Source organism: Podarcis pityusensis (assembly GCF_964106645.2).
Source record: "Podarcis pityusensis genome assembly, chromosome: Z".
Classification (NCBI taxonomy): Eukaryota; Metazoa; Chordata; class Lepidosauria; order Squamata; family Lacertidae; genus Podarcis; species Podarcis pityusensis.
Window position 1 is genome coordinate 10830829 of NC_138044.1, and position 24438 is coordinate 10855266.

Here is a 24438-nt window from a genome sequence, read left to right on the forward strand (position 1 = left end):
CTACACCTTTTTCCAGTGTGGAAAGGACTCAACAATTTTGCTCTTATTTATCTCAAAGCTCTTTTGTTGGAAAATTTTGTAGCTTAGTAAATAAAATTGTGGGACTTCTCAAGGCCACTCAGTCCATTTGAACTAAGGCCTATCAAGTCTGAACTGGACCAGATTTCACCTCTGATATCATGTGCTAGACAAAGGCAGATGTATTTGGCTTAATTTCCTATGAGGAATTAGCTATTCAACATAGTTGAACATGATTTGCTTAATGGAAATGCGGCTGTATTTGTGGCTTTCTAAGAAGGTGTTGTAAGCAGATAGGGTATGTGGACTCTGGCTGACAAGTTAGATGTCATGTTTTCTTATTAAGGTAGGTTTGAAAAATGTTTATTTTATAGCTTGATGGGATAATAAGAGCTAAATGTAGTGTAGGAAGCACAAAATATAGGGCATACACACAGTGAATATTTGGAGTGATAGAGCTTCCACACAACCTCAGAATGGCTGCATTTATGGCAATATTTCTCCCCACAATTACCCTGCAGGACCAGATTAATTCCTTGAAGTAAACTGAAACATGGTTTCAATACATATAAACTGCAGTGCAACTAACATCTTATACCACTGATTGAAGGTTATTTATTGGCAAAGAGGACACTCACCTTTCAAGTCCTGAAGAAGGCTCCTCACTAAATTCTGAGCTTTCACTGCTTCCTACAAAACAAAAGGACATAGGGATCTGTTAACAAGAAAAAGTCCACTTGCCTTAGGAAACTTCCAGAATACACCACAGAAGCCAGACTTAAGAGGCCAGAGTGAAAGTGATGTAGGTAAGAAATTGCTCCTGGGGGAAATGTTACCCTGACCAATGTAGCACTGCAGTTTTCTAGGTATAAAATATTTAAAAATTGTCCTTCAGTTTTTATTATCTTCACACAGCTGCATGTTGTATAGTACCTTCTGATTAACATCAGTGATTAAACATAATCATACCAGCCAAAGAGAAAGCACAGACACCAAATATATGACTGATTTCCCTTTAATCAAGACACAGGACAAGTAACATGAAGCAGGTGACGGTGCCATGACAAATCAGCCTGATGCCTTACTTCTCCTCATCCTCTTATTACTCAATCAGAGCTTTTTAAACCAGTAATTTCCCATTACGTTTACTCAAAGGCAACTTAAAGTTACCAGTGTAACCAATTCATTTGCTTTTCCAAACTTGGATTGTTTGGATTTTCTTTTGTTCAGGTGCTCAGTAAAGCAGCAGCCACCACAGCAACAGAAGATTCCCAAATCCCAGGTTGGTTTCCACTGCAAAGGAACTTCACAACATGACAATGAACTGTGATGGCTGATCAGGCAATAGATGACAATGGCACTTTTTCACATTCAGGTTATTAAGTGATAAGCACAGTGCATCATGCATCCAACGAAGTAGGTTCTTGCAAACGGAAATTCATGCCCTGGGAACCAGCCTCTAAATCAGACGAGTTTCCCTCAGTGTCTAAATCAGAAGAGTTTTTACTCCACTAAAATCCACACTGAAAGGTGCTGGCCATTAAACACCCCTCAAAATAGCTGTTTCTTTCTAACAGCTGATAATGTATTTTATCTGCAGCCAAAGTTAAGCTTTATGCTAAGCTTTGTGAAACACCTTTCCACTTCCTACCGAGACCATTCCTACAAGTAGCTTGTGCTCTCCTGGCTTCAGTAGCATTTCTCTATTTTACAGAAGTGCTGCCACAACTCACAGAAAAAGAACAATACTGAAAAAGAACTGAGTACTCCCTATGACACAGCTGCCACAATCTAGCAAGTTACTTCTTGATAGGAAGACAGAGACAAACAAGAGAGAGGTGAGTCATGTGAGGTTTCTAGGCAAGCAAAAAGCAGATCTTCACTACTTTTAAAATGTTTCTATCCAAATGACCAATTATTGTTAGTCCTGAAATCAATTTATTTTCTCCTGATTCTGCATTTCTAGGAGCCTCTCTGAGCTTCAAAGCAGGCAGAGAATCAGTGAGACTTTTGTATCCAAACCATTGAATACTTACCTATGGAAATACCATTGGTGAAAACAGAGTTTAATGTGTTGTTTCTGACAGGACTGTGGGACTCTAGCACACTGTCATCCAGCAGGTGGCGTGGTTTCTCTGTTGGGAACGTTGCGCTTTTACTTTCAACTACACTGAACTGACACATCATACTGGAAAATTGGAAAAGGGGAGGGAAAAAGCAAAATGTTCTTATGTAATCTGATAACATCCATTTATTCCCTGCTTTTTTTCCACATGGACATCATCTCACTGTATGATGATCATAAATGTCTGCAAGTCCTAAGTGGAAGGTAGCTAATGGGACCTTTAATACGCTCCTCATTGGCTGCCTGATAATCTATTTAAGAAGTGAGGTCAAGCAGCCTGTATAATTAAGTGGTTATTGCCTTAACATAGGATGGGGATCTGGGAGTTTTCAAGTTCTTCCTCCGATGTTTCTACAAAAGTTGCTTGGTTACAGTGTTGCAGGCCATGAGATTCAATAGTCCTGAATTCCTATCCAAGCAAATTCAATGAGATGATGCTGGGCAAGTAATAAGTATTAATTCAAAGATTCCTAACAGTGGTAGAATAAGTAGAATGCTGGAAATCTTATCTGAAAAGCTGATGCTTCCCACTGTGTTGAAACTTCCCAAATCTATCGGTAAAACTTATTTCAGAAAGCCTAGGTGGGGCAGAGGCACAATTTATTTGGCCTGTAAATTGGGAACTAAACAAAAAAAATGGTATATCTGGTGATATACCAACTCCCACAGAGTTTGGGGGTAAGAATGGCACTAGAATTTGTCTAAAAAGGCAGAAAGTCCAGCACTTGCAAGATAAGACAAGGAGGTTCTGAGGTAGATGTTTTACTAGTAATGAGTGTCACTCCTGTGAGATTAGAAAAGGGGAGTGGGACCACTGGGAAGAATATTTCTGCTCTCAGTGAGTTTTCAATTGCTGAATTAAACCTTAATGATGTCTGAGTAAACTGTAAGAGCTGAGAAAGATGATGCAGATTGGAACACCCACTTGTTTCCCAGGCTGTGACTCTTCCTGTGTCGTGGTACAGGAGGAGTTGGCAGGCTGGCTGCCACCGAGGCATCAGGACAAGTTGGTCTCCTGCTGAACCTCATAGCTGCTGACACCTCTGACGGACCTACAAAATAGACACCAATTAATGCTAAACTGATGCTGAGGAAAGACATTGCTAGGTGTCATGTTATTTGCTTTTGGAAGAGCTGAATGACCCTGTAGAGACAGATGGAAATTATGTGGGGGGAAAAGGAAGGAAAGTGGCATCTGCTTAAAGACGATTGTCATTGACCTCAAATGGCAGGTGCTTCCCCAAACACTGCTTCTGGCCTGCTGGAATTACACCATCCATTCCTGTTAAGAATCTATCCAATTAAACAAAAATAGCAATTTGTCATCAAAATTATGTGCAAGAATAGTTTTGAGACCAAGTCCCACACAAAAAATACTGGCTTTTCTATTACTTTAATGAGACTTGTCAAAAGCATAACATACAGAGCCAGAACAATACGTCGGGCGTAATCTTCAATTTCTAACAAAAACATATGCTTTGAGTTTGGTTTGTAACCCTACCCGTCTGTAAACAGTTTGTTAGTATTGACTTGTAGCATGAGTATCTATGGGAAACGCAAGGATGTTCCATGTAAATCACAGCCAGACAGATGTCAGCTCTGGAACTTTGAGAAGGTCTTTGTGCCAACAAGCTACACATTTTTAGCTAGCACACACGCAAAGCAACAGAGATGGAACAGAGTTATCAAGTTTTTAAGTGGTTTCCTCAAGTTGGCTGAAGATAATTCTCTCTCTGTGTGTGTGTGAGAATGAGTGAGTGAGAGAAAGAGAGAGAGAGAGAGGAGAAACAGAATTAGCTATAGGTGGCTGAAGAATTGCTACCAGATGGAAACAAGATTGTCTCAGCTGAGACAACAGGTCCTAAAGCAATAATGTCCAAGGAATGGAAAGAGAGTTCAGCTCCTACATATTATTGACATTTCAGACTCTGCTAAAAAGCTCCACAAAAGGACTGGTTTCTATAGGGGCTTTAGGATTTAGGCAGCTGAGAGGAGAGGGGTAAGGACTGCTTCAAGTCTTCTGCATATCCTACAGTGAAAACAGTACATATATGAAAAAGGGTGAAACCTGGACATAGTGCAATGATCACTTGCATCTATACAACTAGGTTTATATACACTGAGAAGATGGGATTCACTCTGGCTGACCAAAGCCTGTACATGTGGAACAGGCATGCATGGAATCAACATGTGACAAATATAAATATGGGTTTGATGCTCTTGCTATATGAAAGTGCTATCTGAGTAGGAATTTTTGAATGCTTTAAGTGGCCCAAAATCACATTGGTGGGTTTCAATTTCGGCAGTGATGAAGTGCATCAGAGTAAATATATGTGAACCTTAATCTAAAACTAACATTACTCTGCATCTGGTGAAAACTTGGTACAGATACGCTAATGGCAGGTAAGCCATGCATGAAGCAGGGAAGTTGGGCAAGCATGTTTCCTTAAAAAAAAGTTTGAACTCTGGGATTCATGGCATTGACTACAGTGAACAAAAGAGCAGCAACTCTTTCCCGCAGAATAAAGAATGTACTGACAGATGTTGGATGCCACCTAGTGAAAGTAGGGTACTATACCATACTTATATTCTATGCCCAGTCTCCAGCCTGGAGTTACAGAAATATAGATGGCATAGATTTCTCGTGGAAACTTACTTTTATTTTTATTTTTATTTCTCAAAGTCCTAGATTTTAGCTGTGCCATCGGTGAAAGCAAACTAAGCAAACCTTCACATCTCCAGGCCTTATATTTGACACAAAATATAAGCAGAAGAATGAAAGGCCTGTTTTGGAAAGGAGGATACAAAACTAGTGTAAGGATCTAAAGTGGAGATGGAATGAAACCTCTTGGACATTTCTAAGCTACAGTCACTGCAGAAAAAGAAAGTGTATTTTATGTGTTCTTGTTCTCTGTCTTTCACTCACACACACATACACGTGACTGAAGCAGCTTCTTGCATGTCTGCCCTGGTGGATCAATAAGGGTTTGAAGCACTCAGCACTCTAGAAGGGTGAGTCACTTTGGCATTATGCAGTTTCTGAGAAGGCCTTATATTAAAAGGTCAAGAACATTTTCCAAAAATGCAGCTCTGCTCATTTCTTGTCCAGGGGTGTAACCAGAACCACACACTAGAAGTTGTTGCATGAGAAACACTGTCGTGTGTGTGTGTGTGTGTAGAATTTTGTGTACTAACTGCTGCTTCTCAAAGTTCCTTTGGTTCAGTCCTGCAATATAAGCCCTTAGACATTCTACTTCAGTCTTGTTGGATACCATTGTAGCAGACTGTCAGTTAAGAGATTATGAATCCATTCTGAAGCCTGTCATGGTGGCAGATATGGGGCTAGTGAGTAGAGTGAGGAGAATTTATCAAAAGATGAGTTCTGGGACAACTTTGTGGTACATTTTCTAAATGTAGCACTTGGTTTCACCCGGATTTTACTAGTCACACTTTAATAAAGGAGAGCATTTCCTCAACCAAAATCTGAGAACACACTTCAACATGATCCCTATCTCTTACATAAGATTGATGACCAGGTGTCTGAAAGTACTGTTTACATCCCATGTGCATAAACAAAAGTGAAAGATTGAAGGAGACCTTCAGGTGCTATTGTGATCTGAATCTATGTTACCAGTGAGTCCCAGCATGCAATGCATACCCATAAACAGTTACGTTGCTAATTTTCTACAAATGAAGGCAGCGATCAGGTCCATTTTTTTGGTATTTTTATTCCACTGCCACAGAGGAAAGTATAAAATATGTTAAACATTTGAGTGGTATTGATGCTATACAATTCAGAATACACAAAATAAAAGCAAAACAAACAAACAAATATTCACAGAAAGCCAAGCCCCAAAGGCAACAGAGTGCCGCTGCTCCCCAATAATACATCACTGAAAGCAATATCAGTTCCACTACAGTATCCTGAGGCCAGTAACTGGTTAACTAACATCTGCTCATTACCTCTGCATGCAAAGCCAGTGCAGCATCCTGTTTTTGTGCAGAAATCAATGGAAGTCAACCCTATGACTTGATTTGATGGCAGTAGGCAAAGAGATGGAGGAGGCAGCTGAACACAGACAAGCTCAGCCTACAACTGCATTATTCAAAACAATGCAGTTAAAACAATGAGCTTCCCGTGGCACCTGAATCAAGGCCCTTAAGTTTTCAACATAGATCAGCTGGTGACTAAACCAGTGGAAACTCAGTGCTGACCCAAAGTAAACAACTAGTTGCGCGGTCAAACCCTTTCTATTGTATAAGGGATTAGGTGGTATGATTTGTTGCTTTACTCATAATCCAATTGAAACACTTTGGTTGTTCTTTTTCTTATAAATCAAAATGCTGCTTTTTTAAAAAAAAAGATCTTTTGAGAAGTTAACCCTGTTCTGGGTTTACTGAAATCTGTTGCTCAACCACCGCAGCAGACCACTCAGTTGAGAAATAAAATTTATTTGCTACATTGTGTAATCTCTGTATTCACACTAATCTCTGTAGCTCCTTTTCAGAGTTACTGGTCTTATTGACAGAAGTTCCAGCTTTTAAATACATGTGAGAGCAAGTAATTTTGGCTGCTTGTTCCCACTAAATGATGTCAACTGCTACCAAATACCCCTCCTGTTTATTAGTTCCCCACCCTATCCACTTCTTATGCATACTATTAATGTTCATATACCTCCCAATGAAACAAATGATGTCTAGCATGATTTTCCAATCACTTTGCACAGGAACACACATGCTTGGTTTTCATTATTTCTTTACATTATTGTCAAGATGACACTGACATATACACTGAAATAACATACAGAAGGTATTAAAACATTATTACAAACTGTTTGGGGAACTTGAGAAAAGCCCAGCAGAAGCTGACGAGTGCTGTTTAGAAAGCTGTGGCAGGAACATTCGGAAAAGTTGACCACGTAGCTTTAATATCCCCAAGGATCTCACTGTTTTTTCCTTTGCATAATTTTTCCATGAATAATCATTCAAGTGCTATAAACAAATGGTAACTTATGCAATCCTTTATTAGCACATTAAGCCTCCAGAGTGTAAACTTTTAGTTCACTAATTTTGCCCTAATAAAACAAAACAGGAGCTGATAGATCTCAAGCTGATGAAATGACTGAATGGGGAGCCACAAATCTCATAGTTTGAACTGAGTAACAAGCAGAAGACATTTTAAGTTTTTAAAGGAACTTTTGGGTTTGGTGCATAAAAGTGTTATTGATGCTAAGTTGGGTAAAGGTCTACATAGCCTATGTGAAATTTGGCCAGATACTTACCTACTTAATTGCTAATGTAACCATAACTCTGGGCCTGGTTAAGAACCAGGCACAAAACAGACGCTTAAGAAAATCAGAGAAGAAATCTGTCAAACAGAAGAAAAATATAAGCATGTTGTAAAAAGGGTTAAGCCTTTAGCTCTGGCTATTGCAAAATCATAGTTTTCCTTGTTTCAGTGTTTTGCTAAATGCCCACTAAAGTCTATTAAAATGTACAATATGTGGAAAGCCTGCAAGTTACATCTGCTGTGTTGCAGGCACCAAAGAGAGACAAATAAAAGGAACATGTTTGGTGTTTTTTTAAAAATAAAATCAAATCCCTGTTTTGACTCTAACTAGGCAGTTCTGTGAAAGAAGATGCAAAGAGATGACCAATGAAAACAACAGGGAGCCAGGAAGATACATTTTAGACTGCCACAGACAGTCATCTCTGCTTGAGGGACAAATTACATTAAATACATTTTTAATTAGGAAGCTTAGAAATGGTCACATTTCTTTATTTATAAAAAGAAGACATAGGGGTCGTAATCTGGATCAGGACTATGGTGCTTCTCCTCCCACCCCAATTTTCCCTTTGGAAATTGTCCCCTTGGACTGCTATTTCATTCTGAAAGTCCCAGTGTGTGCTCTGAAGGCACAGGAAGCTACCACCTTTGCTGATGCTAAGCCAGTCTGGGTTTAGTCAGTGCCTGAATGGAGAGCTCCTGGGGGCCATAGGTATGTTACCTTGGATTCCATGATTGCAGAAATGAGGGGTATAAATGTAAGAAATAAACATTTGAGTTCCATTCTGCCCTCTTTAAAGAATCTTATGGTACAGCATATGAAAGAAGGCACACTGGGTAATAAATCAGTTACAAATGATAGCAAACACCAAAGTAGGCTCAGTAACTTAGAAACATTTCTCTCTTCCATATCTCTACTTTCTTAATATATAGCAGCATTAAGGTGGCCACCTATCCACTCTGATTTCTGAGGGCTGCTAGTTCTGTTACATTTTTTCAGCACGTATCTCTATTGTATATAACGTTATACGTTTTATTTTTATAGAGATATGTATTGCAGGTAATTCCTGAAGAACGGAGACACCCTGTACCTGTACAGAAGAAGTCCCTTTGTGATATGCGAAGTGCTCCTATACATCTATACATGCTGAAATCTGAAGTGTGATTCTTCTCAAATCTTTAATTTCAAATAACTACAAAGACCTAAGGCTTTAAAAAGTGGATGACATCATTAAATAAAGATCAAGCTATTTCATTATAAATTCCCCAAAGAGATAAATCATTGTTAGTTTACAGAAAGCATTTCCTTCCTAATGTCAATGTCCTTCATGGTTTTGCTCCCATAGGAAAATTTACTTTGTCCAGGGAAAAAATGACAAAATGAAACAGCCTGTTATTGTGCCTCAGTTTAGCCTTGACCAGCTTTAAATATATCCTCTTAAATATGTTGCCCAAACTTCATCTGTTATGTTCTTCTACCAAACACTGGAAAGTGCCTTACTGCTCAAACTAGTGGACATTTATGTGGCAAACAACTAGACAAGTATCACAATAGCATCCCACATGTCACATACATTTAAAAGAAAAATGGTACCTTTATTTATATTTTAAAACAGCTTCATTTTGGCTACAATTGAGCTCTAGCATGATGTAACAAGAGGTGTAATAGCTTAGCAGTTGTATCAGTGTGGCTTACAATCTCCAATTAATATACAACATTCACATTAATGTTCATTAATTGCATGTACGAATGCAAATTTTAAGAATTTTTTAACCAACAAGCAGGACTCAAACACAACAGCATTCTCCCACATGAGATTCCCTGTAACTGGTATTCAAAGGCAGATTGCCTTCAACAATGGAGGCAGAAAATACTCATTGTAGCTAGTAGCCCTTGATAGCTTTATCTTCCATGGATATGCCTAACTGGCTTTCAACACCACCCAAGTTGGTAGCCATCATTACCTCTCAAAGTTAACCCCATGGTTTTACTATGCACTGGCAGTGTGTGGTGGAGGCAGGGGGCCATGGGAGTTTATTGGGTTTGGCACCAGGAGAGGGATCCAGTGATTTATGGGGTTTGGCACCGCCCATAAGGTAGAAGCCAGGCCGAGTGGAGGAAGAAGGGTCAGAGTGATCTGAGACAGAGGGAGGCACACAGGATGTGTCGGGAGAGGAGGAAGAGATTGTTCAGGCAAGGGATGGGCCAGCAGACTCCTTACCATTCCCCACCCCACTGTTTCCTAATACCAGGAGGGGTTTGAAGAGGGAACAGCAGTGATACCTTTTATGTAGGAGATGCCTCAGGTTGCACACACCCCATCAGATGCGGGTACATAAGCGGGGGCAGGGGGGGCATGGTCTCACTGTTGCTGCAGTTACTCCACAGGCACAGACTTGGAGAAAGCACCTATATCCACCACTGCCATACTTGCTCACAAAGCAATTTCCACCTCTCCTCTATTCAGAACAGAAGGGAGGAAGGGTTCCAGTCCAATGAAATCTGGGCATATTTAAGGGGTCATGTTCAAATTAGGAGTGGCTGGACCAGTACAAACAGAATTTGAGAAAGAAAATGAAACAGTCTCTCATGCTTCATGGATTTTTGAAGGGATATTTACTGAGACCTTTTTGGGCAGGCAAACTGGTGCCTGTCATTGCCATGTTGACAACCCTTGGCTTAGCGAAGATATAGGTTCAGTCACCAAGGGGAGGGTAGTTAGAATACCAGGAGGAAGTAAGTTTGCCACCAAGGGTGGGGTGCAAAAGAGGATTCTGAGTTTTTATGTCTGGTGAAGGATTTTAAGTCTTCAGTAATGCTAATAAGTAACTACCGCTGGTGGTGGCACTGCCTTCAGTTGCAGCATGAAGCTTTATTCACCTGGGCTTAAAGCAGACAAATGAAATTTGTCAATAAATTTGTGAGCAGATAAAAACAATATTCCAAACCCCCAAACACAGAGAAATAAATCAAATGGGCATCTGTTAAGATTAGGAAACTACTGAAGTTGTACCACTGTCAGCGCCAGAGATGGGAGGAAGGGTTCTGATGGACGTTTCATTCCTGTCTCTTTAATGACTACCAGAAAATAAGCTATCAAAGCCATAAGACCAAAATTAAGAACAGGCATGACAATTAGGCACTTCTGGCTTGCAGTAAATGACTTGCTACTAAAACATCCACAACAAAGCTATTTACTAGTATCCAAGGTTACATCTAACACAAACTGCATAACTAAATGTCAGACTAATTGTTTACGTGGAAAAAGATGTTTTCCTTTGAATCCAAAATGAAGGAAGTTCCATCCGGATTACGTCACCAGTGTAGTAGCCTGACTGGCCAAAGGAATATAAATGCACAAACATCTTTGCTTATTCTCTCTTTTCATTTTTCTTCTTTTTAACTCTTATTTTGCATGTACTCCAGATCTAACAAAGTGCGCTCATTGCAAGCTCGTTCCAGGGTCAGACATATTGAGCATGACTGGGCCAATTTCCACCTCATTACGGTAATGTAATTCCTCTGATTTAAGGGAGTTGCTCTTCTGCATTCACAGTGGGGTAATGGAAACGAGAATGCTCTTGTCGGGAAGTATTATGGGGCCTCAACAGTGATGTGGTTTCACGGAGTTTAGCCTGAAGAAATTGAAGAAACAAAAGGATCTATTTATGGCTGGAGTACTGCCTACTGCCTTGAAAAGAACATGACCTGCTTGACCTAGTCCTTCACCTGTCAAATAAACACTACAGTGTATGTAATGATTGGCCATTTTCTTCTATCCTCCATGATTCTTCCCAGAGACTGTATTGGAAGTTCAAGGGTCAAACAGTGCAAAGACCTAACACACAACAGTCCAGACTATGGAATGCTTCACAGATAATGCTTTACCTATGGTGAGATAATCTCTACAAAGGGAGGGGTGTGTGGAGCGTGTACACTGTCTTTTGTTTAGCGTGCGTTGGGTTTTAATTCTAATCACAAGGACATGGATTGTGATGCTGGCTTCCAGAGTCATGTTTTTGCACCTAAATTAATACTTCTTTCTAAAAATATACAGTAGTTAGTAAATCAATTTTAACTTCATCACTGGCATTATTTCTGTGTAAGAAAATAACTTGTGTGAAGTGAGTCTTATATGTACTGTATTCACTAATATGTTTGGTTTCTTAAAATGACACTGATCGTATTGAAATACATACAGCAAAAATGCAAAGCAGGTTTGCATCAGACCAAAATGCATTACTGAGGAACACGGAAAGCTGCTAGAAACTTAACGGTGAGTTTTTGGGAATGAGGACAATTCTTTAACACTTTTCTACATTTAAGAGCTATCAGATGCTGGGAACATACACAATTTCTGCTCTGTATTACGTTAAAACATTCTCTGGGAAAAATTATTGAAGCACATGTTCCAAAACAATCCGTCTGCTGGCTATGGTGCTCATGTTGGACATCTTTTCGTCTACGTTACAGGAACACAGATGGCTTTTTTCATCATAAGACACTTGATTGGAAAATGTGAACAGTTGAAATATTTTAAATGCTGTCCAAATAGATATTGTCTCCCAGTCCTCATGATTCTGTGGCACCACTAAAGAACTTAAAATGTCCCCATTAGAATTCTACAACTTCTAGAAACGTAGGTACTTTGTACAACCCTGAATTTGAAAGCTTTTTACTACATATAAATGGTAGTAATGGGCTAGTTTTACTCCATGGGTAGCATTCAGAATTTAGCATGAATGGTGGCAGCAGAAAGAGAAAACCAGCCATCAATATAAAACTACTCTGTTGTGAAAAGTACTTCTGTCTCTTGTCCATCACTTGGTCCGATTTCTGGAAAGTTGGTTGGCAAACAAGCAGACAGCTGGTTTGCTCTGACATGTCAAAGCCAAAATTGTCGGAGAATAAAGCTGTATTGACTGAGTTTCATGTTGTCACAGGACACTTTGCAAGAAAACCACGTTTCAATGAAATGATCTTCAGCGGAGTAGGAGCAGGCATTTGCTAAAGATGGGTAGGAACGAACCCTTAATTCTGCAGTCATCAGATGGCCAACATACAAACTTCACTAAAGAAAAGGAATCAAAGAAGCTGCTGCTCACTTGAATGGATTATGATAACTCAGTTCATTAGCACTACAGAACACCCCATGTGTGACCTCAGCACAGACATTTTATTAATAATGATGATAATAATAATAATGTTATTACTGTATTTTTGTGTGTATAAGATGCTCCCATGTATAAGACAACCCCTATTTTATTTTAACACAAAATTAAGAAATCAGTATTTTAAACATCAAACAGAATAATTCTGGTAGGAGGTGGCCCAAAGTTTGGATTGCCATATTTCAAGAGGCTTAGCCTGGGCCACCTAGGTCACCTGCATCAGAGTCTGAACCCAAGCCCAGGCCACCTGCGCCAGAGCTCAAACCCCTGTGCATTCACCATCCATGTATAAGACAACCCCCAATTTTTTACTATATTTTTTTTTAAGCAAAAAACGTCGTTATTTATACCCTGTCCATCTGGCTGGGTTGAACCAACCACTCTGAGCAGCTTCCAAAGCACATAAAAACAAAATAAAACACCAGACATTAAAAACTTCCCTATACAAGGTTGCCTTCAGATGTCTTCTGAAGGTTGTAGTTGTTTATCTTCTTGACATCTGATGGGAATAAATGATAATGATAGTGATAATGATCTTCCTTTTCAACCTTCAACTTTCCCATGTCTCTTTCTTTTGGTAGCTTCCTTTTTTTCCAGGCTAATGAGTCTATATGCCCCTATGCAGTCCTGACTGGCAAACACTGCTTTTTATTTAGTATCAGAAACCCAGTCTTTTTATTATTTCTGTGAAAGCTCTTTGTCTTCTGCAGTATGAGTAAGATTACAGAAAACAGTTTTCATAATCAGGTAGCCCCTGGTGGACTGAAGGAACCACTGCCAGGGTTGGGGGGCAGAGGGAAAGAATAATTGTGTCTCCTCTAAGCTGAAAACAGTCTTAGTGGAATGGAACTTTACTGAATAACCCTCTCTGCTGAACACGTACTAACCCCTGTCTTTCAGAGGACTGTAACTTGGCTGACCCTGGGCAGAATTTCACACATGCTGCAAAAGCTAGTACGGCTGATGTAAAAGGGACACGCTGACCCTACCACGTTGCAAATCTAGAATCCAAAGAATGGAGACAATAAAGAAATCCCCCTCTCTTCATTTTTAGTAGTGATTGAGATAAGCTCCATGGTCCAGGATATTCCAGCATGAACTAAGGGAAAGTTATGAGCCACTAAAAATAGGGATTTCTAATAGAAATATCTTGGAATACCTTAACAAAAAATGTCTGCTCCAGTTCCAACTATACAATGTATTGACCACACTGAACGTTTTTGTTGCTGGGGCAACAGCTGAATTTTTTGTGTTTATTTAGTTGTCCTCAGTATCACACCACACAAGCAACTCTGCTTAAACAACTTGGTTCAGGAATGCATTTAAGCTTCAGAAATGTTCATTTCTTGATCTGTTTAACAACACTTTTATAGTCCTATAAGTGCTTCTTGTTTAGTGGGCACTAACACACATACGTATGAAAAACCGATGGCATTTATTGTATTATTGGCAGCAGATTAGAGCTTTCCAGCTGGGCAAGGACCAAAAGGCAGTGGTGAGCCTGTCAAAACTGCATGCTAGAGCCAGCCTCAGATGGAAAACCTAATGGAAGAATGGAGCTACAGGAGTATTTCCAAAGGCCACTGTGGGCAGCCTTCAACTAAACAAACCTACCTCCCCCCCCCCCCGCCACAAAAAGCTTATATGGGAGAGACGTGGGCCTGATCAAGCCCAACCACAACAGATGCTACTGAAAGCTTATGGTGACAAAGTGATAAAGCTCACAGTTTGCAAAGAATCTGTTCTTCAGGAATTATTCAGTATCATTCACTTATGTGACAAAATAAACACTCATCCTGTTCCAAAGGATTTTGATCTCAAAGAGATGGATGATAATCTTTCCTGGATACAACAATGTCAAAGGATCCTGTTTTGCATCCAGCTCAACATTTCTTTCTAAAACTTTATTTTTTAAATTTGAACTTTCTTTCATCATTCCTATAATGCACTTGAGGACTATTTTAAAAATAAATAAACAGGGCCAATGTGGGCCAAACTACATGTGATACTGGAGCAATAATTTTGGTGCTTCTGACATTAATTTTCTTTTTGTAAAAACAATTGCAGAACCCTTAGTTTGTGGTCTGAGGGGTGGGAGATAACTGCTGCTGCAGCCTGGTTCAGATCACACCCCCTGGAGCTGCTATTAGCTACAGAGAAGCAAGCTTAAATGAATAATGGTAAAGTGACTTCCACCTTGGAATATATATGTGTATATATATAAGCTTTCTCGGCAAACTACTATAATATTAACACGGTCCTCCAGATGTTATTGGTCTATAACTCCCATCATTCCTAGCCATTGGCTATGCACTAACATATTAACTGAGTGTCATAACTTACCGAATATCCACAAACTCCAGGGAACCAGTAGCGGGAGGGCCAAACTACAAGCAGGTGCATGTATCTTTATTCTGGCACTTTTTTTTTTTTTTTAACCAAAAGAAGTCTCTGCAGGCTGTAAGATTCAGCAAGGAAGAACACTCCAATCTAAAATTGCTAGATGATGAATCACCTTGCAGATAGTTAAACCTGCGATATAGACCCTGCAACAAGCAAATGCCAACTATGCCCACATAATCTACTCAGCTACAGAACTCAAAACCAGCAACCACAGCATCAGTGGCTCACTCAACTCTACATCCTCCAACTTGATATAAACCATCCCTTGACAACACTGCCCTTCTCCTGTCTACATGGGACAAACAGGCCATGCAAGAGGAAAAATGTAAAGGTTGGCATAAGAAGTGGCAACATTCTGACACCAGTGGGAAAACATTTCTGTCTCCCATAATACTCTACTGTTAATCTAGAAGCCACCACTTTTCAACAGCAAGAGTTCAAAGAAGGTTCCAGCATGAAATAGCTGAACTATTCAATCAGTGAATTTAATTCAGTTTGGGACTTAATTGGCACTTTGTGTTTCTTTTACCAGTGTTGAATCAACATAGCTAGTAAGTTTTGATAATCAGTGACAACAATTGTGAATGGACCACTTTTTTGCTCTCTTGAATTCATTGGGGCCATGTATTTCCATGATGCAGACCTACTGCCACTCCATGTATTTCAGGTCTTTGGCTCCACTGAACTTTTCTTATTTGTCTCAATGTATTTATCTCTATCATGGGTGGGGAACTTCCTTCATCCCAATGGCCATATCCCCTTCTAGGCAAATTTCCATGGGCTGCATGCCAGTGATGGGTGGGGCCAGAGGCAAAAGTGAATGTGACACAGAACTGATCAGATCCCAGCCTCACAAAGCAGCTCAGGGAAGGATGTCATGTGCCCTTCAATCCCAACTTCATCCTTGAGGGGCGGGGATTGAAGGGTGCATGGTGTCCTTGCACCACCCTGCCCAAGCTGGGGGCGGGAGTATCTGATCAGAGCCCTGTGCAGCTTTGCGAGGCTGGGATCATTTTAATATTGAAAAAGAGGATGTGTCCAGGAAAGAGAGGACATATGGCAACCTACAATTTGTTCTGATGAGTAATGATGATAGCGATAAAGAAGGGCCTTTGGGTGAGACAACTGGCATCCTGGCTTAAATATATCGGGGAAACCCATCATCTTTGCTGCCAAGTGTGGGCGATTGGGTAAGCTGCATTGGGATGCAGAACAGTGACCAGAGTGTACCCCAAGAGGAAAGAGAAAGCCTGGAGGATTCCAGGGAAGCTGGAGATTGCTTGAAGAGGAGCCGTTATTGTGTTTTTAAATGTGTCGTGTTTCTATGATCTACTTTGATGTTGTGTTCTGAATACTGTTAGTAACTTTTCTTTTATTTCTTGCATTGCTGTGGAAAGCAGTCCCTTTTGCTGAAGGGGTGATGGTGTTATAGATTTTGGAGGGATCCTCCTGAACCCCATAAATTAATAAATGGTAGGATTTTTATTATTTGGGATGTGAAGGGAGAGATACAATCTGCAGAGGAATTCCTGAGCTAGCCTATGCAAAATGACCTGGCCAAGCTAGGGCCATTAAGAGACGATACAGGGTCATTGAGATCCATTGGCAATGCAATAGAACTATCCTCCCTCCTTGCCCTGAGGTGTGAACAGAGACTGGAGGTTTAGAAGGTTGCCAGTGTAACTGGGTTTAGAGGAAAAGAGAGTTTTTAGTAGGGTGTTCTGAGAAGAAGGAGGAAGAATCCATCTTTGGCTGGCTAGCTGAAGCCTGGCTGCACTGCCGGGGGGGGGGGGGGAGAGAAGCCTCTCATGAAATGACCATGCTGTAAGATCTGGATTCCCTCCATGCATGTGTAAATAAGTGAATATGCTATATTTCTTAAAGCTTCGACAGTGTCTCAGTTCTCCAAAGGAACACAGACCCCAGGGGAGTCTGGAACCCCATGGGCTCTTGCTACTGCTCAGCAGAAAGAGGGGGAGGCACCCAACTTTTGTAACATTATGATGATCTAAAAGCAGAACTGGTTTGTACGAAAAAGGCAAAGGAAAATGTGGCAATCAGAAGCAGACACATTTTGTAAATTCAATGATTTCTTCTTAAAGGAATATGTTCAAATAGTTCCCACTGAGATACAAGACAAACTTATACAAAAGCCCCTCTAAACATCAAGTGAAATCCTTCTCCATATCTTACATGGGTACTTCCAAAGCAGTTATACTTATTTCTGTCAATATGGCAAAACACAAAGCTGGCACATCAATGACAGTTTAGAACAGAAACTGCCTTCAGGATAATAGCTGGTATATCAGTTTGCATGTCCTGATTTGTTTAGTCTGGTTTGAAGACATATTTATACTACCTCTCATGTTCCAAAACGAACTTCTGAATTAGGGAATTAGGAACGTTGTGCATACCACATTCCTCTTGTCCATGCATATCACAGAAACAGGATACAGCACAGTTAATTTGGACACTTCAGTCAACTGGCAATTACAGGGAGCTGGGTATCACTTACACATACTTAAGAATGCAAATGGAAGCTCATGAGCAAACACTGAAAATGAAGTCAGCAACAATTCAGAAATCTATTATTTCAACCCTCTGCTCATTATGAATTCTAGAATTCTAGATGTCAGGAAAATCTCACAGATACCTGTTTCAGAGGGAGGAAAGTCAATATGTATATATTGTGAACTTTGTCATGAATGGAATTAAGCAATTTCAGTAAAAATAGTCATGATATTTTTAGAGAGCAAACAACGAATAAAAGGCAATTGTATCTATAGAATTATCTTTGCAATGCTTCACTTCCATAGGATGGGCAATCTTCAAAGGTGTAGCTTAGGAAGAGGACTTTGTACAAACCAAGACCCTGAAGCTAGTAGTGAAGTTGCAGAATAACTAGTCAGTATTTGATTTTTAAATTGATAGGACCTGTGTCACTGCCTAGAAATCACACTATTTAATATAGATGTCAGCAGTGGGAGGTAACTATTGGTGCCACATATTAAGGTAGTTTGGTAACTTTCTTTGATAGCATCACTATCTACCCCCAAAACCGCAAGATTTTGGCCTCTAGTCATAATGTGGATTTTTGAGGAATTTTTTGACTGTGCCTAGCACTTCACAAATGTTGCTAGTAATCATTACAGCAATCTTATCAGGTAGGTCAGCATTTCCAAAACTGCAGACAAGAGGGGATGGGAATGAGGCTGAGAAGCTGTACTTTGCCTATCAGATGAGTTCATGGCTAAGGCTCGATGATTCATAGCCACTATATAACACTCACACACATAAAAATGGTTCTTGAAAATGCAGGATTTACTGTCATTTGAGACAGGGAACATTCTTGTGAAAAGTGACCAGTCATTCTGAACTAGATTACAGCTCTCTGGTTTACACAAAGATGTAATCTGTGGAGCCTTACTCATAAGATGTTTTTCCTGTATCTCCCTTTGATGTACTGTGGTGGGAATATTGCAGAATTATCCTGAGGAATGTACAGTGGATGCTCAGGTTGCGAACGTGATCTATGCGGGATGCACATTTGCAACCCGCAGCGTTCGCAACTCGCAGCAGCGTGTTTGCGCATGCGTGGGTTGCGATTTGGCGCTTCTGCGCATGCGCAAAGTGTGATTTAGCGCTTCTGTGCATGTATGACCACCGGAACCTGGAAGTAACCCATTCCAGTACTTCCGGGTTTTGGGGGGTCCGTAACCCGAAAAAACCGCAACCTGAAGCGTCTGTAACCCGAGGAATGACTGTATTGGAAGAATCTAATGCTATCTTCCATTGCATTTCCTATGCCATGTACTGGAAGTAATTTTACTTCAAGTCTGCCAATTGCATTTATCTATTGCATACCCTGTGGAAGTGCATGTTTGTTCAGCTGCATAGTCCCAGAAGACAGATATTGTATAATTCAAACAAAGTATGGAAATATTGATAGGATGTGATACTATCAGCTTAACTGCAGGAGCAAAATACTTTAGAAGAGCATGCCCTAACATATCAGGCGTAAGAGGGGTGTCCTATAACACAATGCCTCCGCACAAGTGAAAGTTAGCTAAACTCATTGCCGGTATTAAGTCTACTGAGAAAGATACAACAGTATGAACACATCAGCATGGCACACTAAACCAATTTAACAACGCTGATTTTTCATGCAAGAACCACTTAGACAGCTCTCAAAGAAAGAAGAATTTAAATAGTTATAAACCCTGAAGGAGGCATGTCATGGGAGATTGCCTTGCTTTCTGATTTGTTGGTAGGGGCTGATAAAAAGGTAAATGTATATAATCAACCTCAAGCACATCAAACTATGGTAGTTACAGAGTATTCACTTCTACTCCATGGCTATGTTCCTTTATACAACAGCAGTTTGGGTTTTTAAAAATCATCTCCTGTCCAAACCAGTGGGATGCACAGTGGAAATAAACCTGACAACGAGGCTCTGAATCAATGCCACCCAGGAGAACTGGTTTCTGGCAGTCTCCATGTGGAGATGGGGGCTGGTGAGGTGGGCTTGGCTAGCAAATCTTGCCCCTGTGCCAAACTGTTCTGGCCAAGCCCACAGATTTAGAACCAGTTCCATTTTATCGTGCATGTTTGTGTGCATGCATGTGAGAAAGAGATAGGAGAGAGAGAGAGAGAAAGAAACTGAATTAAAACTCTTACCAATTTACCAAACTTCTATCTATCTATCTATCTATCTATCTATCTATCTATCTATCTATTTATCTTAGAAAAACTTTTACATGTTGTTCTGACAACCTATGCTTCTAGATGCTCTCTGTGTGGTTCAGAAGTTTGTTCCACTTCTTCAAAACTACTCAAGCTGAACTACCGTATTTTTCCATGTATAAAACTAGTCCCCCCCCCCTAAAAAATAATGTCAAAAATTAGGGGGTGCCTTATACTCTGGGCCATCTCTCCCCATTTTCTTAAACCCGAGTCCCCCAAAATAGGGGGCGTCTTATACATGGGGGCGTCTTATAGGTGGTAAAATACGGTACATGTATTCTATGACACAGGGGTGCAGCATGGATAGGGTGAGGGGGCCCGTCACCACAGGCACAGGTTTTTTGAGGGTGCATTTTACTCCTCACGCTGCCCTTGCCAGCCCTGCACCACTCTGCAAGTCTGATCCTCATCTCAGCCTCACAAAGCAGTGTGGGGTTGGCAGGGCATCAGGAGGACACAACAGAATTGTGCCCTTCCAATCAGCCCAATCAGATTGTTTTTAAGGGTGTATGACTGCCCTGCTGCATCCTCCTCACATTTCCCTCCATACCCCCCTGATGTGCCCGCCTGCCCCAGGCACCTTGAAGACACACACTGCTGCTGATATGACAACAAGCCGAAAGATGAAACTAGTACTAAAAACCCATTGCAGAAGGCAAACATAGAAACCTATGTATCAGTGGGTGTGTTTTTTAAAGCCGCCTTAATATAAAAATGCAAAATTTATATTATAGAGATTCCAACACATCTGTCTATTGTTTCGTATTTGCTATATATTTTGGTGGCGGCTTCTGTTCTTCCCTCTATTGTATATATTCTATATACAAACATTTATCTGCGTTGTGTATCTGCTACACAATGGTGTTTAGCGGCATGGAGTTGGCTTGGTCTCACTTCACTTTTATGTGTTCTCTCAAGCTATTCTGCTCAAGGCACTCCAGCTTATTGCATGTAACTCCACTGATAACATTGCTATAGCCATTATTATGGTTTCTGAACTGGTGGCAACAGTATGGTAGAATGCTCTCCCTACAGAAATACGAGAGACCAATCATTACTGTCATTCTGCCAGCTTTTGAAGACATACCTGTTTAGGAAAGTGTTCCATGAACTCAACCTCTGATCTTTCTGTCTTAACTGTTCAACTGTTTTAATTATCATGCTTTTTAAATGGTTGTTTTAGGGTACATTTTAATTATGGGTGTTTTAATGTCCTAATGGAATCGTTATTGTATATTTTAATTATGTATGTTTTTTCTAATTGGTTTTATAGTTGTAAACCATCTAGAAGCCATTTTGGCATATAAGCAGTGTATAAATGAATAAATAATAATAATACTAAGTCTCTTCCAACACAACACACAAAATGACCTATCCAGTTTCCCAATCATTTTCCAACCTACTTTCCTATTCACAAATGGAGTTTTGTTTTGTTTTTTGCATGCAAGTCTATTCTTAACGACAGCTGAATTGCTAAGATACGTGTTTAAGCTTCAGGTATATTATAATCCTAATTATTATTTGTAAAATGCATAAAGACAGCTTTGTCAATTTTTTATACATTCTGCAGTGAACATTCAAATTGCAAAAACTACCACAACTACCCAAGATTGTTGGCTGGTAAATATTCAAAATTATGGAATTACAATAGTGAATATGAACAACACTGTATGTTGACAATCCCTGATAAATGTCAATGTTCTGAAAGCTCAAATCTGTGCTGGTTAACCATCCAACCATGGCCCCAACCATTACCAGAACTGGTCAGGTGAGAAGGATGACTCCTCCTCCTCCTAGAGAGGTGAAGAAAGCTTTCAGTAGACCCTGCTTGTTCCTTCCAGTAGGAAGTATCATCACTAAAAGGAATTCATAAGTAATTCTCAGGTAAAGATCATTGTCAGTATTTACTTGTTAATATCCAAGAACTGAAGAAACAGAAATCTATTTTCAGGCTCAGGCATTCACAAAATTTATCAGGCATTGTCAAGCATTCACACGTGAATGCCAGTGATCACTAAATTTTGAATATTGTGACAGAGAAAGCACACTTCTCAAATTGGGATCAGACTATTGATCGATGGATTTTATGTCTTATGCAATAACCAGTCTTCTCAACCATTATTGATCTAAGATAAAACTTTTGCAGTAAGGCTTTCTGAAAACCATAGTCCCAGTACAGTAGCTCTGAATGCTACGAAACACTCCAGTAATTTCACCTCATCTCCATAAACACTGTGGAATCTGACCCTTCACAATACATTAGAAATAGTTTTTCAGCATCTGAGGACATCTGTCAAAGGAAAACAAACAGGCCCAAGTGTGTCTCACAACCACATAAACATCAGGGTGCCTATGCAAAAAGGAATCGCCAGGGTGGTCCTTGGATAGAAAATGGCGTGCAGCCCTGACCAATAGCAAAAAGACTGTGAAATTGTAAAGTTAAGTAATGCTATGTTGTAGGCTTCTTAACATTCCCAATAAATTTAATCATACCTGCAAGATCTTCCTTTGAAGATACCAGTCGCGGAGAGCTGTTTCCTGGCTCAATTCTTAAGGATAATCTAGAAAAGAGAAATGGTGACATGATGGGAATTAAATAGCTTAACAAAAGCAAAGGGATAAACTTTTTTATGTTATCGGTTGAAAGCAGGAAATCTAGCTTAGCCTGGACATCTCTTACATTCTTAGGATATGACGGGTGCATACTAAAGTATTAGAAGCCCAACAGAATTTTTTACACTTGGTAAACACAGATCTTTACTGAGATGTTTAAGCAGCTATTAACACTAGGTAAGACATGAATGAAAAACAGCCCTTTTTGTTTGCTTATACAGTGGTACCTCGGGTTATATACGCTTCAGGTTACAGACTCTGCTAACCCAGAAAAAGTGCTTCAGGTTAATAACTTTGCTTCAGGATGAGAACAGAAATCGTGCTCCAGAGACGCGGCAGCAGCTAGAGGCCCCATTAGCTAAAGTGGTGCTTCAGGTTAAGAACAGTTTCAAGTTAAGTACGGACCTCCGGAACGAATTAAGTACTTAACCCAAGGTACAATTGTACTGTAATGCGTAAGGACTGGTAACTAGTGAGCCCTGAACCAGTCTGCCTCCACTCCCCAAAAAGTGATTCCTGACAGCAAAATTTCAAACAAAGAGGCAAAAGAGATGTGAAGGGAGTGGCAGCTGCTGTAATGAGAATTGCCAGGAGGCAATATCTCCACTCCTTTGTCCACTGATCCTCTGGCTTGCTGGGCAGCAGCAGATTGGTTGTTGTTTTTTCCAGTTGCCCTTCTTTCTTCCTACCATTCCTCTTTCCAGAACAGGACCTTGTCTTCTATATTTATTTGTCATTGCTCTTGGGAAAGTGTGGGCAACTAACTGAAGTAAACATAAAAAAGAAAAAGAAAAAAGCATCACTGTGCATCAGGGAAAACTGCACATGTATACATGAAAATAGATCTTGTTCTGGAGGGACCGAAGGTGGTATGTGGTTTGACAAACAAGAAGCTTGAGGTTTGTAGTTAGATAGCCTCTGATGTGTGCATTCCTGATACAAATCTCTACACACTTGATTAAGAGCCTGGTTTATAGTCCTCCAGAAGTGAGCTGCAGACCCTTCCAAGTTTCCCTATTTTCCAGGTATGTCCCTGATTTAGAGAAGCTGCCTTGGTTTCTGATTTGATCCTGGAATGTCCCACTTTTCCTTAGAATGTCTTGATTTTCATTGGAGAAATGTTAGAGGGTATAGAGTTATCTGACCCCCGAGCCATCTGAAGGTAATCCGGTATAAGAAAGTTTTTTTAAATGTTTAATGTTTTATTATGTTTTTATATATGTTGGAAGCTGCCCAGAGTGGCTGGGGCAACCCAGTCGGATGTGTGGGGTATAAATAGTAAAGCTATCATTATGGAATGGAATGTCCCTATTTTCATCGGAAAAATGTTGGAGGGTATGGAGCTGTAAACTGCCACTCTCATATGAAAGCTATTTTAACCATGGGGAAGCAAGAGGTGGGGTCCTGTGCAGGCAGAGAAAGATGAGAAGGGAAAGAGAAGGGAAACACAAAAGACAAAGAATGCATTGTAATAAGCCAGCTCATGTTCCAGAGTTCTGGCGTCGAGTGCAACATTATCAAAACACTGCCCACCCCCAAAGTAGGAGGTATGCACACATGTCTGCAGGGAACACATCAATGAAAATGCACTTTTCCTTACAAATAGCATTAAATAACTTTAATAGCTACATATTCTCTCAGCAGACCCTTGAACATATTCTATTAATTCTCAGTTGTCACAGTCTTCATGTATAACTCACAAACACTGTCGAAATAAAAAAATTCCTTCCTGTAGCACCTTAAAGACCAACTAAGTTAGTTCTTGGTATAAGCTTTCGTGTGCATGCACACTTCTTCAGATACACGCATGCACACGAAAGCTTATACCAAGAACTAACTTAGTTGGTCTTTAAGGTGCTACAGGAAGGAATTTTTTTATTTCGACTATGGCAGACCAACACGGCTACCCATCTGTATCACAAACACTGCAAAGCAATAGAATATCACTGGCTAAGACTACCCCAAGTCTTGGTGAGCTATATTCATATGTCGACAAGTGTGGATCACATTATTTGAGAGAAACAAACATTCACTCACTCTGTAAGGCCAGACAAACATGCAACCTGTTCCACTTCCG

The 24438-nt window shown here is 40.2% G+C and overlaps 1 protein-coding gene and 1 long non-coding RNA gene across 19 annotated transcripts in view; one reads left to right on the forward strand and one right to left on the reverse strand.

Moving 5' to 3' along the window:
- Positions 1-15033, forward strand: part of LOC308467926 — a 40879-nt gene extending 25846 nt beyond the window's left edge. For 5 of the 10 annotated variants that reach the window (XR_013981358.1, XR_013981359.1, XR_013981360.1 and 2 more), the window contains 2 exons: positions 1733-1856; positions 4827-5226. This is a non-coding gene — a long non-coding RNA (uncharacterized lncRNA). Of the gene's footprint in view, positions 1-1248; positions 1301-1732; positions 1857-4826; positions 5227-8475; positions 8693-10857 lie in introns of those variants that run through there. The other 5 variants (XR_013981361.1, XR_013981363.1, XR_013981364.1 and 2 more) reach the window with 3 other exon arrangements.
- Positions 1-24438, reverse strand: part of RALGPS1 (Ral GEF with PH domain and SH3 binding motif 1) — a 224589-nt gene that overhangs the window by 21509 nt on the left and 178642 nt on the right. For 5 of the 9 annotated variants that reach the window (XM_080989607.1, XM_080989609.1, XM_080989605.1 and 2 more), the window contains exons 12-15: positions 22242-22309; positions 3069-3195; positions 2055-2206; positions 657-708 (exon numbers count right to left, since the gene is read on the reverse strand). In XM_080989607.1, coding sequence (XP_080845733.1) covers positions 657-708; positions 2055-2206; positions 3069-3195; positions 22242-22309 — 399 coding nt within the window. Of the gene's footprint in view, positions 1-656; positions 709-2054; positions 2207-3068; positions 3196-6503; positions 7512-10949; positions 11067-22241; positions 22310-24438 lie in introns of those variants that run through there. The other 4 variants (XM_080989611.1, XM_080989610.1, XM_080989612.1 and 1 more) reach the window with 3 other exon arrangements.